Below are 19,663 nucleotides of genomic sequence, written 5' to 3' on the forward strand. Positions count from 1 at the left end.
TTGTTCCTCTCAGTCACTGAGGCACTTGCTTATTAAAGTTAACAATGGCTTTGATCTGGCCAAAGAAGCAGACTTCACACAGGCATCTGTCAATCATCGTTTAACTTGTTAAACAGTTTCTGCAAGGAAGCAGCGCTGGAATGAATGCGTGTGTGTGTGGAGACGTTGGAGACATATAAATGCCAGAAGTGATCATGAGGAGTTTGAATTTTCTACATGTCACTCCAACAGTCACAGCTAAGGGAGATAAACAGAAGCATTTATTAAAGCCAAGCATTTATCTACTACAGTACTTTATTCTTGTTCAAAAATGATTTGGTTGGACAGTTATGTTTAAAACTGATCATAATAATGACATTTGAAGTGCTTAAAAACCATTTATTTATATCCATTTTTCACTTTGGGGGAAAAAGTGAGAAAAAACGTCTTATACGTATCTCTTTCCAATGCTAAATCTGAATACATTGAGCACAAAAAACACACGCACACACAAAAAAAAAAAAAAAAATGGTGGGGGGGGGCTACTTCGCGGTTTTTCCACTTATCGCGGCAGGTTCTAGTCCGCATTAACCGCGAAAAACGAGGGATCACTGTACACTGTGGTGATGGTGTATCATCCAAAGTCTTTCCAAACAGCTATTCAAGTCACCTAGTGAAAATTTCTTTTAAAAAAAAAATATATTTTTTTTTAATATCGTAATATAACATCATGATATATCGCAACCCCCCACAAAATCGCAACAATAGTTTTTTCCAATATCGTTCAGGCCTAATGTGCAATTACACTTTATTTTAGTACGGCAAAAAGTGTGTTTCCCAAGGTCACATGCGCCACCCCCAGCATCGCTCTGCGCCCCCCTGGGGGGGGGCCTGCCACACTAATTGAGAAGTACTGATCTAGTGTTAAAGCTGAAAAGTGCTAAATAATGTATTCAATGATATTTCCATAGCTTGCTGCGGGCTACTAAAAACTGGGCCGCAGGCCGTATTTTGGACACCCTGGACTAGAACAACGCAGTGGAGATGAATTGACACTAGTGACGCTCGCATCACCAAAATATACGTATTAAAGTGTCAAACTACATTCTGTGTCAATTCATGTTCTTATCAATGCCACTCAAAATGTTAAGATGCTTCACTTGTTAGCTAATGTCAATCAAACAGGATTTTAAAAGGAATCTTCGACATTTTTTCATGATAAAATCTTTGCAGAGCGGGCCCCGTGACTGATTGCCTAAAGCCATCCAATGAAAAGATGCTTCTATTTGGCTTCGTCACGTTAAAATCAGATTCATTTTCAGGGTCATATTCGCATGTTACAATGAAGACTGCCAAGTACGTAAAGCACACAATGCCATATTATGTATACCTGCAAGCAAGCTCTATGACCAAGCAAATAACAAATGGGCACCTGCGTATGTTTCTTTCTTTCAAATTTCTTTTTATTGGTGTTAAAAAAAAAAATACAGAACACCCCTCCCAAACTAAACAAAATAATAATAATAATAAATAAATAATGCGTATGTTTTGTACACACGGTTTAACGTTTAAATCGTGACTAGCAATGGCTAACGCTAGCCCAACCCAAACATTGAAAGGATACTTGCTGGACAGATCTCTGCGTGGACGTATCCGGCGATTGGGACTCTTTAAGCAGCTGAAGAATCTGCTGAAGTCCTTGCTCGTCTGGCTTCCACGCACACTCCATCTTTGTTGTGACTGCGGCTGTTAAAAAACACCACGCCGAGCTAACGGGAGGATTTACCCCGCATGAACGACACAAGAGGCGGGGACGAGACGAGACCCCCGGGAGAACCGGTGAAGGGGGCGTGCTGGGGAGTTCGACTTTCGTCTTTCTCGGTTCTCTCGAGCCGTTTAGACGACTTATTCGAGCGAGTCTTTAAGTCCTCTGAGGAAGGAGAGACGAAACGTGTCTGGAGCGTCCAGGCATGGGCCCGTCAGAACGGAAACATGAGCGGTGAGCGTAGTACGATAGACAGGCCAAGGTAGTGCGCGCTCCAGCAGCTTTTAACTGGCTTGGTATTGTAGATGACAGGGGGCTGCGAGGTCCTAACACCCGCAAATTTCCAGCAGAAGTGGCTAGAGTTGTCAAAGATTTGGTATCGTCACTTTAAAATAAAATATAGTATTACTCAAGTCCAAGCAGAAACATATTTTGTGGAAAAAAAATACTCAAGTCAAGATTAACATTGTGATTAAATGCTTACGATGTCTAATACAGTGATCCCTCGCTACTCCGCACTTCAAACTTTGCGCCCTCGGTCCATCACAGATTTTTTAAAAATTAAAACTAAAAATTAGGGTTGTTCCGAGCATGTTTTTTTTTTTGCTCCCGATCCGATCCCGATCGTTTTAGTTTGAGTATCTGCCGATCCCGATATTTCCCGATCCGATTGCTTTTTTTTTTGCTCCCGATTCAATTCCAGTCATTCCCGATAATTTTTCCCGATCATATACATTTTGGCAATGCATTAAGAGTAAAAGAAGAAAAATGAATAAAACTCGGACGAATATATACATTCAACATACAGTACATAAGTACTGTATTTGTTTATTATGACAATAAATCCTCAAGATGGCATTTACATTATTAACATTCTTTCTGTGAGAGGAATCCACGGATAGAAAGAATTGTGACTTTGTATATTGTGACTAAATATTGCCATCTAGTGTATTTGTTGAGCTTTCAGTAAATGATACTGAAGGCCATGCCCAATGCATGATGGGAAGTGGAACCATGACAAGTGAAACCACGACTGTGCATAGTGCTACCAATTCATCTATCTTCTCTGCGATGGGATATAATTCACGGTGTTAAGAAAAATATCAGTTGTTACCTTGCTTCCCCACATTGTTTCCCATGATGTTACTAATCGTAGGGAGAGGGATTGTAAGGCTTTAGCCAATTGAAATGAGACTTTAAAGGCTGCCAAAATTCACTCTACTCATTAAACGCTGCCTTTTCGCTCTCTATATTGGCAAAATAGCGCTATTACAGATGGAGCGCGGCAATGCATGAGTGGGTCGTGCATGCTTATCGCCGTTATTGGGATAAATATGATAACCCTACCTAAAGACTCTGGATAAATGTTACATATTATGTCTGTAACGTTAAATACATTTAGAAAATGATTTAATTAAAAATATATATATATACATATTAGAGCTGTCAAACGATTAAAATTTTTAATCGAGTTAATTACAGCTTAAAAATTAATTAATCGTAATTAATCGCAATTAATCGCAATTCAAACCATCTATAAAATATGCCATATTTTTCTGTAAATTATATGTATATTCTGTAAAATAAATTGTTGGAATGGAAAGATAAGACACAAGATGGATATATACATTCAACATACAGTACATTAGGACTGTAGTGGGCATTTCACTCTACTGTCATTTAAATCTGTCTATGCTGTCCTCACTCCGAAGCGTCTACTTTTTCCAAAGCTAGACAGCTAGTGAACGACGCCTTAATAATCAGACTTCTTCCTTTTTCATCTGATTTATTAATAAAATGGCCTCAAACCATTGTCCTCTTTAGACCGTAGTGAAACTACAAAAAAAAGTACACAAGCATTGCATTAGCAACAACGTTAGCTTAGCACGCTATACAGGTTCACTAAACATAAACAAAAAGCATCTCATACAAAAATATAACATTTCGCTTACTAACATAATATGTACATTCTTTACAACAACCATACTTACGGACAAATCTTGTCCAAGGATCATATAAGCACAACATTACAAGGTAGGCGTCAGCCCGAGACGTCATGCAGCCATAATGAACTGGCAAGAAAGCAATAAACCATGTCGCAAAGTGACCACAAGAGTTCGCTGTTAGACAAAAAACCTTGCTGTAAAACTTACCAAAAGGCAGAATACTGTCTGACATGGGACAGTGCGGGACATGTGCGTTAATTGCGTCAAATATTTTAACGTGATTAATTTAAAAAATTAATTACCGCGCGTTAACGCGATAATTTTGACAGCCCTAATATATATATATAAAAGGCATGGCCGATATTTTTTTGCGAATTCCAATACTTTGAAAATGACGTGATCGGACCCGATCGACATCTCTACTAAATATCTAAATTTTCCTCTCCCTCCTGCTGCTTCACTTTGTCAAAGAAGAAGTAGCGCAGCTGAGTGAGAGCGCGAGGGAAAAGATTACAGCTTAGCTCGCCAACCTAGCTACGACTTAACTCCAACGTCTTGGCGAGCACATTACAATGACGTACAATACATGTTTTTGGATAGTTATCTTGAGATTTAGGGGGTATTTAGCAGTACTTAAGGGGTTAATTCCGATTCACGCGGAATTTCGGAGTTTAGTCACCACTGTAGGAACGGAAGTCGTTTGTAAACCTGGGACTACCTGTAATTTATTACATGACCATATTTGGTGGAAAAATACACAAAAATTATGTAAATTCCGACTAGAAAATTACTTTTACAAAAAAGGAAGCATCACTCGTCCAAAGAGCATGTATGCCCTCTAGTGGAAAAAAAATCCTACCATGAAATTAAAATGGTCATGTCGCCAGTTTTCCGTGGTCTATTGATGGCATATAAATTGGAGAGAGGTATTATCGAAGGCTGTCAAACGATTGAAATTTTTATTCGAGTTAATTACAGCTTAAAAATTAATTAATCTTAACTAATCGTAATTCAAACCATGAATAAATATGCCATATTTTTCTGTAAATTATTGTTGGAACGAAAAGATAAGACACAAGACGGATATATACATTCAACATACGTACATAAGTACTGTATTTGTTTATTATAACAATAAATCAACAAGATGGCATTAACATTATTAACATTCTGTTAAAGCGATCCATGGATAGAAAGACTTGTAGTTCTTAAAAGATAAATGTTAGTACAAGTTATAGAAATTTTATATTAAAATCTATCTTAATGTTTTCGTTTTAATAAAATTTGTAAAATTTTCAAACAAAAAATAAACTAGTAGCTCGCCATTATTGATGTCAATAATTACACAATGCTCATGGACGGTGCTTAAGCCCATAAAATCAGTCGCACCCAAGCGACAAGTTGTCATTGCACTGTGCTGTCATTTTAATCTGTTTGAGCGGGGCTTTTGTGTTAATTGCACCAAATATTTTAACGTGATTAATTTAAAAAAATAATTACCACCTGCTAACGCGATAATTTTGACAGCCCTAGCTATAATCATAAACTTCCCGACTGCAAGGTTGTGTGTGGTCACGTGACTGTATTGGTACATCTGATTGGCATCATGGAGTCATCTAAATATTGTTGCAACGTCTCATTAGTTAAAGTGGAAGAGCCGGTGTGCTGGCAAAAATAAGGCCTAATTGGATACAGGTATGTAGAATAATGAGGAAAAGACTGGAGTGTAGCCCAAAGTAGTGGACTAAGAGTAGCATTTTTTCTTCACAAATTTATTCAAGTAAAATTAAAAAGTAAGGCGTTGTTAGAAATATTTTTTTTCCAAAAAGTTACTCAAGTAAATGTAAAGGACTAAATGTAATGCGTTACTACCCAACTCTGATTTTCCCTCATAACTGTGCTTGAAGATTTCTTAACGTTTCGTTTTTAAATGATTATAAATTGTCATCTGATCATCAAAATTACACAAATATAGTAAATACTTCATTTCTAAATAACACAAACAATTAAGTTTCATATTTTCAAAGCAAAATATTGTAAACATTGACAGGACAAGGAAGCCCGCTGCCCAGTTTTAATGGCGAATTATGAAAATATCATTGAATATGGCCTGAACAAGAAGTTTGAATTCAGCCTACATTCTGTTGCACTTCTCAGTTTTAATGCTAGATACAGCTAGTCACTAGAACAGTTCTCAATTAGCTCAGAGGTCAAAACCTGAATACATGCTGTGTACAATTTCAGTATTTTTTTTTTTTTTACATGAATGTAAAGAATAATCCATTTTGATAAATTGATATACAATTGGTTGTGATTTCCTTGACTTTTTTTTGTGTCGGTGGACATTTTCTCTTCTGCAAAATTTATTTTAGTCATATGTAAATATAAAGCTACATGAAGATAAATTTGTTACTTGTGGCCCTTAATTCATTCACTGCCATTGATCGAAAGACCATGCCACTCTCCCAGTCAAAATGGATTGGACGTCTATCCCCGTCCTTGGCAGCCAATCATTTAATACTTAAAAATAACCCATTGAAATGGAAGGGATATTGTTGTCCACCAGACTCAATTTCATTTAATTATATTATTTTAATGTTATTTATTTTGTGTCCTGAGTCAAATTTAGTTTGATGATTCAATATTATTTAAATAATTGAAATATAACTTAATTTTATTTTCTGTACTGAAATAAATTTAGATTTTTTTTTTTTTTTTTTTTTTTAGAATTTAGATTGTTGTCCCCAAGAGTTGAAATAATTCATTTTAAATGTGATATACGTATTGAAGTACGGTAGTGCCAACCTGGATTGTAGTTAACACTTCAGCCACTAGATGTCAGCACAGGAAAGAAATCGGCCAACGCTTCTCATGAAGAAGTCGAGCTCAGACTCGTCAGCTGTGTTCATAATTATCGCATATACAAAACTAGATAAGTGGTGCACGTTGTGAGCCAACAGGGTCATGCATCGTTATTTGTCGGCCGTTTTGCGACAGAACCATTCGTTTAATAAGACATTATAGTCCACTGAGCGTGTACTTTGAAATAATTTACTTTGAAGTAGCTGTATAAATGACTCAATTTTCAACTGATTTTCAAACGGCTTAGTTTTTATGAGCATTGATGCAGTAAATTAAATGCATTTTACAAAGTATCATTTTTCAACATCCAGCCATAATCATAGCTACATCTGTACGGGTTGTTATAAACTAAACAGTTTATAATAATACGAGTATTTTAGAGCAAAATAACTCGTTGTATGTCCGCTTCAAAATAAAGCCAGCCATATAAATTTTCTGACGCAAGATGGCCGTCAGTCATTTACTTCGTTGATTCCGTCTTTAGCCACCTAGTCGTATATATGCGATATCTAAGATAGTGTTGTACTGGTTCCTCAGTCGCTACAGCACATTACAGTGAACCAACAGCTCTTTAGTGAAGCCTCCACATTAATTCGGGTTTTTTGAGTGCGATTGTAACGCCTATATATCGCTGTATCCGTTTGTTCGTGTACGTAATTTGCCCAAAAGAAGGCCGCGAGAAAGGCCGAGAAGTCACGACGAGGACTTGTGAGACTTGGACAAACAATCCCTCCCGTTCGCCCGCCTCATCTTTGCATTTCCTCCTCCTTTGCTGCTGCTATTATTCTTTTTATTTGCCGAGAACGAGACAAAGAAGCACCGCCCGAGGAAACATGAGCTTTCTCTTGTAAGTTGTTTTGTCAACTCGTTTGTTTATTTGCTCCTTGCCAAAGCCATGTTTTTGCGCTTTTACTTTGCATACTTGGCCAGCGTCTCGAGGATAGCCGTGATGCTAGCTGTAGCAGGTTCGGGGCAAAAGCTAGTGACTGTCGTGTCAACGTTGTCTTTATTTACATGCAAATTGTTATATCAGTTAAGAACCACGTTTCAGAGTAATATATTCATGTAAGAGTCACATTAGGAGAAACGTCAAAGCTCATAAATGGGATAATTGTACGGAGGTGTGTCATTTAGCCGCGGATAGTTTTAGTTGTTGTTGTGTGTAGTTTCTGTGAGAATTCACAATATTATCCGATAATTCTGGAGTTGTAAACGAGACATAAGGCGTTTGTTACTGAACTGAGCCGACAAAACAAATGACAACTATGCAGATAGTTAAATGCGACGTGTTGGGTGCTGAAGGTGCCTGAATGGTTGTTATTTCAACAGTTAAAGGATTAGGTGTACTGTAGTTTTAATTTTCAAAAGCAATGCCCCAAAGATCAACGATTGTGTATGAAAAGTGCAAACATTTCTTGAAATGGAAGCTCAAGTTGGGCAAATTAAGACCCTGATTGTACGTGGTGTGATTTTGACGACTTTGTGCGAGACCTTCGTGAAGTTGGCCCTCCATAAGACGCAAATTTATGGAAAAAGTATGTCTTCGTTTGTGCTGCCATTGTTTTATAGATATTGAAATTGTAATTTTATGTGATGACATCAATCGCAGCACCTCTATTACGGCTGATGAATCGTACCAACTCTTTTAATAACAGAGGGGGCTCCCAACAACTAGCACCAACACAATGGCACCCCTTCGGGTCCATTTAGCAGGAAATGGGTGGCTGCGCGATGTCATCACTTGAAATTAATATCTCTCAAACACGATAGCAGCATAAACGATTGACACAATTTTTAGCTATTTTTAATCAAAATAGAGGGCTGGTTGACCTCAGATTCCCCCTAAAGATATATAAGAATTGTTAATATCTAAAAAAAAAAAAAAACAATAGGAGCACGAACGAAAAAAAAAAAAATCAGCACAAATGAGCACAATTGAACAACATAATCTTTCTATAAATTTGCATCTGATGGGGGCCAACTACACGGAGGTTTGTGTGAAAAGTTAGTTTGGTGTGGATGAGATAGATTTTTTAGTGCAAAGAAAGAGAGGTTAAGTTCAGGAAGGGTTTTTAATCATGTGTCAAACTGTCAATTTACACTATACAGTAGCTGAAAATCTGCATAGAAACCAAAATCGAACCGCAAAAAAAAATCTTAACTACGAATATTATGTTACTATGTAACCAGAAATAAATGTTATTCAGCCACCCAGCTGCTTTCTAGTTTTGCGCAACTCTTTGGGAAATTGTCAAGCTCCATCCTCGTGTCCTTCCATTCTCCGCTGACTCACGCGATGAGTTCTTCTTGTTTAATGGGGGCCACGGGAGATGTTGACCACTCCAAGCGGCCTCATTAGTCACACAGAGACACTCTGTTCTGCTCGGCCGGACCCGTCCGTTCAACTCTTATGTCAGCACTTTTTTTCAGCAAACATCTATGAAGACCTATTGTCTCCTGAAGAGTATTTTAACCTCACAGGAATAATTATTTCTTCTCTGAAATTTATCTTCACCATTTTTCGTGTCTTTTCGCAGTGGAAGTCGCTCGTCCAAGACGTTTAAGCCCAAGAAAAACATCCCAGAGGGCTCGCACCAGTATGAGCTGTTGAAACATGCCGAAGCCACGCTGGGAAGCGGAAACCTGCGCATGGCCGTCATGTTGCCCGAGGGTGAAGATCTCAACGAGTGGGTCGCCGTAAACAGTAAGGCACATCTACTTATTTATTTAGGGACATTCTTAACCTAAAAATGTTAGCCTGTTTTTGAGCCTCTTAATAGTAAGGATGGCCTGATGCTGATTATTTTTTTTACTTCCGATTTTTTTCAAAATTCGTTTTTCCGATCCCATACGATTAGTTCAGTAAAAATAATGTCATTGACAAATCCTTTTTGTATTAAAGTGGGTTTCTCCTTCAGAAATGCTCTGTTTACAAATATTACATAATGCTCTATTACTATCATTAACTTCTGAAGAGAAGTAGTCCCACACAGCAACAGAGGTGGGAATCTTCAGGCACCTAATGATTCGATGACAATTCAGTGGCTCCGATTCAATTATAATGTTTTGTACATTAGTTCATTGTTCAAAAATCCTCTCTGGCTGAACCAAACTAATATTTCAGTATCAAGTTAACAGTTAAAAACAGTAAATAAAATACTCAGGTTAATTTAATGTTGTGAATCAACCGTTAAGGTTGTTAAAATTGCTCCCATTAGTCCATAATTTCCCTTCTGTCTAGTTCCAACATGTGAAAGTTTTAAAATAGTTTCATCATTTAAAGATAAGATTCAAGTCAAGATTTTGCCGAATTAGTATTTTAGATAAAAAGTTAATTGGGTTCGCTACAACAAAGTCTTCTAGAGAAGTGTACTGCTTTAAGATGGCGGCTGTTTACAACGCGTCAATTACTAAACGGCAAGTCTGTCATTTCGCATCTAGTTCTCCTTACATGTTCTAACTTAGCCTTCATCTGTCATTTCATGTCACTGTATAATTAAAGTTCAGACATACAAAATAAGGAAACACATCGATGTTAAACATTGTGAAACATTAGCATTGCTACATTGAGGCTAATGGAAAAGACACTTGATCCTGCTTTAAAACATTGGCAGTCTTATCCAAAACGCAAACTTGCGGTTAAGAGGTGACACTTGAAACATGAAAACTACGCTACATACCGTATTTTTCGGACAATGGGTCGTTTTTTTTTTTCATAGTTTGGCTGGGGGGTGCAACTTATGCTCAGGAGTGACTTATGTGTGAAATTATTAACACATTATTATATCATTTCACATGTTATTTTGGTGTTTTGGAGTGACACTGATGGTTTGGTAAACTCGTTAGCATGTTTTTTATGCTATCGTTAGCTGAATAACTCTTAATAGCTATACTAACATACTGGCCACGTTCGTATTTTGTTGTTCATGCATCATCTAACATTATCATACACATAGGTATGTACACTTGTTCAGCATGTTGTTCTCTATTATAATTTTATTTTAAATTCAAGATGACATATCTGTTCTCTATGTTTGATTTTATCAAGTAAATTTCCCCCCAAAATGTGACTTATACTCCGGTGCGACTTAAATGTTTTGGGTGCATGCTCAGGTGTGACTTATAGTCCAAAAATTACCGTACCCTTCCTCATATTTCCTGGTCTTAGCTTTTCACATCTCCGGTGCTCTTTGCTGTGCGCTCTTTGTTTGGTTAAAAAATATGGTGCACACTCTTAAAGTGAGAGCGCCTCTGCCACCCGCTGAGTGGATTTGCAATTACATTTTATTCTAGTACGGCAAAAAAGTATGTTCCCTGAGGTCACGTGCGCCACCCCGGGCAGCGTTCTGCGCCCCACTATTTGAGGAGTACTGCGTTAGTCAAAACACGACCGCTTTTGTCCATTGGCGTCGCCAACATCACTGAGAATGGAAAATATGAAGTGTTGCTTTAAATAATCCTTTGTTGCAGCCCAAATGTTTTGTATTCACAGAGTATGTGTTGTGGTGGTTAGTGAAAGAAGAACATTTCTATTAAAAACGCCGTATCAAAGCGTATTGTGATTTTCCCAGCTGTGGACTTCTTCAACCAGATCAACATGCTGTACGGAACCATCACAGATTTCTGCACGGAGGAGAGCTGCCCTGTCATGTCTGCCGGTCCGAAGTGAGTCAGCGCCCAAATGCTCACAGCTTTATTGTTTTATTTGATGTGCTTTAACACGTCTGCCTTTTACCTACAGCCTTAGGGTCGAAATACTTGAATCTTTCTGCCGAGCCTTTTGAGCCCAATGTATGTGTCCGCACTCTCACTTGCAGATACGAGTATCACTGGGCCGACGGCACCAACATCAAGAAGCCCATCAAGTGCTCCGCGCCTAAGTACATTGATTACTTGATGACGTGGGTCCAAGACCAGCTGGACGACGAGACGCTTTTCCCCTCCAAGATCGGTACGCAGTTAAAAAGTTGCGAGGCAGACCCGCTGAGTCTTGTACAGACGGGCGGAGGCCCGACAGAGCTGGACGGCATCCAAAAGTGCTGTGTTCATTGTTGCATTTGAAGACTTTGCGAGCCGTCGGAGATGACGAGAAGGCAGCTTTCCGATGTCGCAACAGTTTAGCGGTTTCGTAATTCATAAGAGCTCACCACGCGCTTTAGTCACAACTGCACACTCGTGCTTCCTCCTTCTTAGTAGTTTCGGTGGAATTGGAAAACGAGTACACATTTCTAGAATGGCATGAAGAATCCTCTCAGCGTTTTGGTTTTTACTGTGGCATTAACCAGGGCTGTCTAAAGCTTTTTTTTTTTCTCGGATGACCGCTTTCAGAAGTATGTGTGCCTGTGTTAGGGATGTGGCACGTGGGTGACGTCAGTACAACGTGATGAGGCTTCAAATATGCGCACCGAACGCGTCAATGCGTCCCGCGACGTTTAAGGTTTAAGTGACTAGCTCAATTTAGTGTTAAAACTGCAACAATGCAGGCTAGGCCTGAACGATATTGGAAAAAAACTATTGCTGCGATTTTTTGGGGGGGTTTGCGATATATTGCGATATTATATTGCGATGTTAAAAAAAAATGTATATTTTTTTCAAGAAATTTTCACAAGATGACTTAAATAGCTGTTTGGAAAGACTTTAGATGACTCACCATCACCACAGTGTACAGTCATCCCTTGTTTTTTGCAGTTAATGGGGACCAGAACCCGCCGCGATAAGTGAAAAACCGCAAGTAGCGCACCCCTCCATTTCTTTTTTGTGTGTGTGTGTTTTTTTGTGCCCAATGTACTTATTCAGATATAGCATTGGAAAGAGATACATATAAGACATGTTTTTTTTCTCACTTTTTCCCCCAAAGTGATTTAAAAAATGTATATAAATAAATGGTTTTTAAGCACTTCAAATGTCATGATAAGTTTTAAACATAACTGTCCAACCAAATAATTTTTGAACAAGAATAAAGTACTGTAGCAGATAAATGCTTGGCTTTATTAAATGCTTCTGTTTATCTAATTTAGCTGTGACCGTTGAAGTGACATGTAGAAATTTCAAACTCCTCATGATCACTTCTGGCATTTAAATGTCTCCAACGTCCCCACAGTACACACATTTGTTCCAGCCGGGCTTTCTTGCAACTGTTTAACAAGTTAAACGATGATTGACAGATGCCCGTGTGAAGTCTGCTTCTTTGGCCAGATCAAAGCCATCGTTGTGCCGCAGCGACTGAGAGGATCAAAAGGCTGGGAGAGGGAGGGTAGGAGGCTGTGCGCAGACCAGAAAGTGAGGCGTATGTGGATCAAAAAAAAGAAAAACTATCGCACGTGCTTGCGATGGGACTATCGCGCACACGCACATGGCGATGTTTAAACGATATATCGTTCAGGCTTAATGCAGGCTGAACTCTAGCTTCTTGTGCCGGCCACATTCAGTGATATTTTCATCATTTGCTGCGACCCGATCAAAACTGGGCCGTGGTATGCAAACTCCTGACGTAAACCGTCTAAACATCCATTAATGTCTGTTCTTGTGTCATCCTCAAGGCGTACCATTTAAGCGCAACTTCATGTCCGTGGCCAAGACCATCCTGAAGCGTCTGTTCCGCGTCTACGCTCACATCTACCACCAGCACTTTGACTCCGTCATGCAGCTACAGGAGGAGGCCCACCTCAACACGTCCTTCAAACACTTTATCTTCTTTGTCCAGGTATAAAGAGATGCCTCGATTTTACCCGTAACGTCTTGTCTGACTCTCGTCTCATTGTCTGTTCTCAGGAGTTCAACCTGATCGACCGTAAAGAATTGGCGCCACTCCAGGAGCTTATCGAAAAGCTGACCACTAAGGACAGATAAACGCCATCGTCCTTTGTTGCCATCTAGTTTTGCACAGAAAACCCCTCTACTCCCCTGTATCCCCCCTCGGCTGTACGTATGCAGTATAAAACTATATTTCCATTTGGGGAAATGTTTCTAAAGGAGACCCGGTACACCGGAGCGGGTCTGGATGGGTTTTAATTGCACCGGGACTTGTCTTAACGTTACATACCTGCTATCTTCGCGTGACAGTCGTCGGGTCGCTACGTACAAAAAAAAATAGTGCCGTTCCAAGAGCAGAAAGTATTCCAATATTTTTTTAGTTTGCTGCTTTTTCCTCCGCATCCCAAGTGCCTGACCCGGCATCCGCAGCGAGAACTATAGCAAGATAAAGGCCCCGCAAATATTTGATTTGATTTGATTTAAAGATCCTAGGCCAGTGGTTCTTAATCTGGGCTGGATCAAACCCCAGGTGCTCGGCAAAAGTTAACACACATGGCCCTATTTTCATATGCTCGCTAAAGGCAAAGTGTCGTTTTAGACTACCATATTTTCCGCACTATAAGGCACATCGGAGTATAAGGCGCACCTTCAATGATTGCCTGGTACACCAGACTCACCGCTGTTCCAGCGAATGAGTCCGGCGGATCAAATTCCCAAATTCCCAGGGCAAGCCACAGCAAAAAGACAGCGGAGTGGACCAATCAGCGACGGGCAGACGTGACGTTGGTAAAGCGACAAGAAACTAGCGCGAGCGGCGAATGGAGAAGTTTATTCGACATTGCTTGCACGAGACACTGTTGTCAATGACTTGTGTCGATGTGTTTTTGGTCATTTAAAACTGAATTTACCGCGGATTGGAACATATTCTCGGCTCTCCCGTTCACCATCTGTGTTGTTGTGGAGACGAATTCCGAAACGCAAGAGTGACGTTGCTTGTTAAGAACACGTCACGCAAATAATCGAATCTGATTGGACGGATGATTTTGTTCGCCTCGAGAGGCTATTAAGGAGCTGGGTCCCAGACTATTCTCACAGTGTTTGAAAAATACAGGGAGAATAGTCTTGCGGTGCCAGGCATCTTCAATGACTGGCCTCTTTTAAAACTTTTCATATATAGGGTGCACCAGATTATAAGGCGTAGTAGTGATTGGGGTTGCGTTATGCATTCACTAGATAGAACTGCGCTAATGGGAATGTCATGCCATGATTACCGTGTTTTCCACACTTTAAGGTGCACCTAAAAGCCTTCAATTTATTTCAAAAGCCGATAGCGCGCCTTATATATGGATCAATATTTGGTCAATCATGGCATGACATTCCCTTTAGCGCAGCTTCATTTAGTGGTTGCATAATGCGACCCCAACAACTAGTACTGCGCCTTGTAATGCTTTGCGCCCTATGTATGAAAAGTAGAGGCGTGTGAAATTTCCGATTCTTAGATTGTTCACGAATCGGCCGTGGAAAATTCGAGAATGATTCACAAACATCCAAATTCCGATTATTTAATAATCCCAGGTAAAGCCGAACTTAAACAGTCAGCGCGGTCTTCGGGATGCAATGAGGAACTGACCGAGAGTAAATATCATGTTCAACTCATGCTGCTAGATAAAAAAACAATACCTGACTGCGGCCGATAGCCGCTACAAACAACGCCCAGTTGCTAGTTGCTAAAAACATACGGCCGCATAATGCTGTGGTAGATATCACATATATATAGAACTGGATGCGAAATGACAGACGTGGGCGGCGTTAGAACATGTATAGAAACTTGATGCGAAATAACAGACTTGCCAGCGTTAGTAAACAGCCGCCATCTTAAAGTAGTAGACTTCTCTGGAAGGCTCTGTTGTAGCGAACCTAATTAACTTTTTGTAAAATACTACTAAATCGGCAAAATCTTAACTTGAATCCATCTTTAAATGATGAAACAGTTTTAAAACTTTCACATGTCGAAAGTCAGAAGGGAAATTATGGAATAACGGCAGCAATTTTAACAACTTAAACGGTTGATTCACAACATTAAATTTATTGATTGTAGTTTAAAGCTGCTGATACAGAATGGGGACTTGATTATTTTATCTACTGTTTTGATCTGTTAATTTGATACTGAAATAGTAGTAGTTTGTGTAGGAGTAGGTGGGGGCATCAATAATCGATTTATAATCGAATCGTAGCCTCTGAATCGTAATCGAATCGTTAGGTGCCCAAAGATTCCCACCACTAATGAAAACAGCTTTAAAATTGGCCATTCACTGAAGGTGCGCCTTATACTCCGATGTGCCTTATGGTGCGGAATCTACAGTAACCAATATTGATCCCTATACAGTGGGGAGTTGGCAGTGTATCAAATACTTGTTCTCCCCACTGTACAAGGTGCATCGGATTGTAAGGCATACTGTTGGCTTTATAGAAAATAAAAGGCCTTTAGGTGGGCCTTATAAAGCAGAAAATACGCTACTTTTATGACTGGTTTGCCCCCAATTTACAGGCTTTTTTCCTTTCAACTGCTTGGGCATTACAGATAATTTTTTTTTTTTTTAAATTGCGTGATTTTAAACATGAAATTAGTATGCGATGTGACAGTAAAATAAGAATGTAGACATAAAAAGAACAGTGAAATGATTTTCATTTTCCAACATGAAAATCAACAGCAAAAAGCAAAATTGTTTGTAGTAAATTTGAAATTTGAAGAAATTTAAACGGGAACTCTGTTAGATATTAGCCTGCTAGCTTAGCTAAAAAATTGCTCAAAGGGTTTGGTGAATGCATGTGTGAAACTTGTGGGGTTTGGTACCTTCTGTGAGGTTACGAGCCACTGTCCTATGCACATATTTGATATTGATAATAAAATGTCACCGAACACCAAGAAATGTTATGGGCCAGGGGTGTCAAAAGTATGGACCGCAGGCCTCAAACGGCTCGCAAGGGAATCCCAATCCGGCCCGCTGGGTTGTTATACCCGACAGGCACGTTATAGCTCATTCATACTGTACAATGAAATGATCCAATATTTACAGGTAAGTCTCTTATAATTACAAAGAAGTGACGCAAAATTAACTCTTTAACGTCCAATTCACTTATACTGGAAGGACTGCATGTGAATGCTCATCCTCCAGTGCTATTGATGGCGCTGGACGCCCAATCCATTTTGACCCTTCCAATCAAAATGGATTGGCCCTCCAACGCATTCAATGGCATCCAGTGAGTTAACTTATTTGGCCAAAAATAAATTAGCCCACATGAGATCTAATTTCTATAAATGTGGCCCAGCAACCAAAATGAGTTTGACACCCCTGTTACAGAGAGCGAGCCAGCGTGTATATGGATGGATCAGGCCGAAAGTTGCAACAACAGTTCTCCCGACCCTTTGCCTGAATGTCGACTTGCGCTTTGTCACGCTATGGTTTGTTTTTCTTCCTCAAAACTGAATGTCCGCTCTGCTCACGAGGCATTATCCAGATATTTTACTTGTTATTTTGCATGCACATCTCGCGCTCTCAAAAGTGTTCTATGCAATAAGAATGAACTGCCGTTGACAGCGATCTTTTTGACTATTGATGGATGGCCGCCAACCCCTCCTTGTGAAAATGGTTGGACGTCGAGGGCAGCCAGTGAGTTGAAAAAGAAAAAAAAAATTACGGTTATACGTGGTCGTATTCACGCTGAATATAGTTTTTACTTATTTAGACTTTCAGGTTTTGAAAAGAATGGCTTCGCTTTAGTTTGGAATTAGTGTCGAGAGCGCTTTTTTTTGTTTGTTTACCAGAAGATATACTAAAACGCACAACATGTAAATAACGAGATCTACGAAGGAGTATTAGGGAAAGAAGTGGATACCAAGAGAAAAACATAGCTGACACTGAAAATTTGGTCTCCGCAGTACAATTACACTGGTGACATTTAGCGGTTTAATTTTCTTCTAAATCTGAGCAAAATCACCTTTTCCTTATTTAAAGGGACAATACAGTTTGTCAATTTTAGAAACTAAAAAAGTATTTTAAATTAACTCTGAATATCTTAGTCCCTTTAAGACAATGATCTATTTTAAGATTAGAACTACACAATATTTTTAAACATATATTTTCCTCGTTTAATATGAGAATTTTGCATGTTTTTTTATTTTTTACGTAGGACCTTTTATTTCTTTACTGCCAAATACTCCTTCGTCGTTCGCTTGAGGATAACTTTCTATAAGCATGGAGGTTATTGTTTGTTTGTCTTTTAAAAAAGATGCAGCTTTCCATCCCTAAGTTTGGATATTCATCCCATTGATTTCTTAGCTCTTGAATATGAATGTGTTCACTTGTACAATTTGAAGAATCTCCCAGCCTGGCTTGTCGCTGCCTCGTTTTCCTCTTCTGTTCTATTCCTTTGTTAGCTGTATTCATTGAGGAATCGTGTGTACATAATAGCTCTGTATGGATGTTCAAATGCTGCTGAAAGGAATTCTGCTGTTTACGAGGCAAATAAAGGTGGCGTTGACTCTTTTGAATTATTTTAAGTGGATGTTTATTGTGTCATGGTACTGTATATAATAGCGCAGGGGTGCCCAAACATTTTGACGAACAACTGGAAAATGTCCAGCAATATATAAAAAAAAAAAAAAAATCAAGAAAATCCCAACCATGATAGCTCAATTTATCCCGTTAGATTTGTTTATTCATGTAAAAAAAAAAAAAAATACTGAAACTACACAATTTCCTACATTGATTTCAACATGTCAGATTTTCACGGGATGGAGAGGCATTGTTCAAGCTCCATCTAGTGTTAGAACGGAGAAGTTCAATAGAATGTACACTAAATTCAAGCTTCTTGGACAGGCCGTATTCTCCTTGATTTGCCACGGGCCATGGTTTGGACACCTATATTATAGCGTTAATCGATATTTATGCGCTCATTTTATGATGTGGCCGTTGGCAGGTTGTGCGTACATGATCCCTCGCTACTTCGCGCTTAAACTTCGCTCCCTTAGACTACGTTTACACGAGGACGGAAATAGCCTTAAAGTTTCAAATTATTATACGGCATGTCGGCTATACTAATGTACCCCTTGTCCGGATATTTTATTACACCGGCTAGAGAGCCAGCTAATTTGTTAAACACCGGACACCCAGTCTAGTGTAGCCACCAGCTACCCGTGTAAAAATCAGCGTCAACGGAAGTGACTCCATCGCCATTTTTTGTGTGGCATTATGGCGTCAACTGAGGTGAATGGTACAAACTCGGCTTTCCTGCTCCTCTTTTTACAACTGAAAGAGCTTGTAAATTTTATGATTGAGTATGTCCGGAGAAGACATTGAACAGCGATGAAAAATGATAAATTTCCAGTTCTGAGGTGACCCGCGCAGACGATGTCACACACGAGGCTGCTCCTTTTTGCACTAGCGTAGCCTGCGCAAATTAAGGCGTGCCTTGCAGGAGCGTGCCGTTTATAAACGTACCTTAAATGTATTGCGAACAAGTACAAGATATTGTCTGAATTACAAGGTAAAAAAATTATCTGTCCTAGCGTAGATGTAGCCTCAGTCCATCGCAGAATTTTTTCCAATTAAAAAAAAAAAGCATTTATATACTGTATGTACAAAACATTGTTTTCTTTTATATTTGGCGGAAACACAGACAAGACTGAAAAAGCAGTTTTTGCTCTTGCACTCCTCTTTAAAAGAAACTGCTGTATTTTAAACCAAAACAACTGTTGTGTTTGATAGAACAATATGTCTATGCGGCCATAGGAGATTCATGGCGTATTAAGCCCTCGAACCATTTTTAATTTGTCCGTTTCACCCTGGAAACCCCCGTTTACAGATGTCGCGCAACCGCTTTTGTTTCAACCCAGCCAAAAAACGAAGGTAATTAATTATATTATTCAAAATGTCCTTCATTTTTAGCTATGAATCATTAATTGACGTCTAATATTTCGTTTAAAAAAAAAAAAAACGACTTAAAAAAACTATTCACTCGCATATTTTCAACTTTTAAACAAATGACGCTACAATGGAATAAATGGTGTCAGTAAAAAAGTCCCGGATATCTACCTCATAACTATCGCTGAATTGTATTGTTTCATTACTGTTGCATTTTCTCCGATATGTTAGATAAATAATCGATCCAAACAAAGAAAAAATACAAACGTTTAAAAGGGTAAATACATTAAAATTAAAATCTCAACCACTCCTTGATGTCTGCGATTTCTGCATCGCGACCCTTGTTATATTACAGTGTTTCACCCATAAAATCCCCCCAAAATCCAGCTGTGGCCATTCACAGCTGTGTCTTGACACTCGGTGATACATGCTAC

General features: G+C 39.1%; 2 protein-coding genes across 3 annotated transcripts in view; one reads left to right on the forward strand and one right to left on the reverse strand.

The window, feature by feature from the left end:
• tnpo1 (transportin 1) overlaps positions 1-2,008 on the reverse strand; it is a 56,337-nt gene extending 54,329 nt beyond the window's left edge. For both annotated transcript variants that reach the window (XR_009061087.1, XM_057818676.1), the window contains exon 1: positions 1,604-2,008. Coding sequence is in view for 1 of the 2 variants with exons in the window: in XM_057818676.1 (XP_057674659.1) it covers positions 1,604-1,708 (105 nt within the window). In the remaining variant the exon portion in view is untranslated. The remainder of the gene's footprint in view (positions 1-1,603) is intronic.
• Positions 2,009-6,890: 4,882 nt separating this feature from the next.
• LOC130905808 (MOB kinase activator 1B) lies at positions 6,891-17,860 on the forward strand. Its single transcript, XM_057819506.1, has 6 exons — positions 6,891-7,399; positions 9,090-9,256; positions 11,124-11,217; positions 11,370-11,503; positions 13,092-13,255; positions 13,324-17,860. Exons 1-6 carry the CDS (start codon positions 7,386-7,388, stop codon positions 13,399-13,401), a joined length of 651 nt encoding a protein of 216 aa, XP_057675489.1. The 5' UTR covers positions 6,891-7,385; the 3' UTR covers positions 13,402-17,860.
• Positions 17,861-19,663: the final 1,803 nt, after the last annotated feature.

Source organism: Corythoichthys intestinalis, chromosome 17 (genome assembly GCF_030265065.1).
Source record: "Corythoichthys intestinalis isolate RoL2023-P3 chromosome 17, ASM3026506v1, whole genome shotgun sequence".
In the NCBI taxonomy this organism is placed as follows: domain Eukaryota; kingdom Metazoa; phylum Chordata; class Actinopteri; order Syngnathiformes; family Syngnathidae; genus Corythoichthys; species Corythoichthys intestinalis.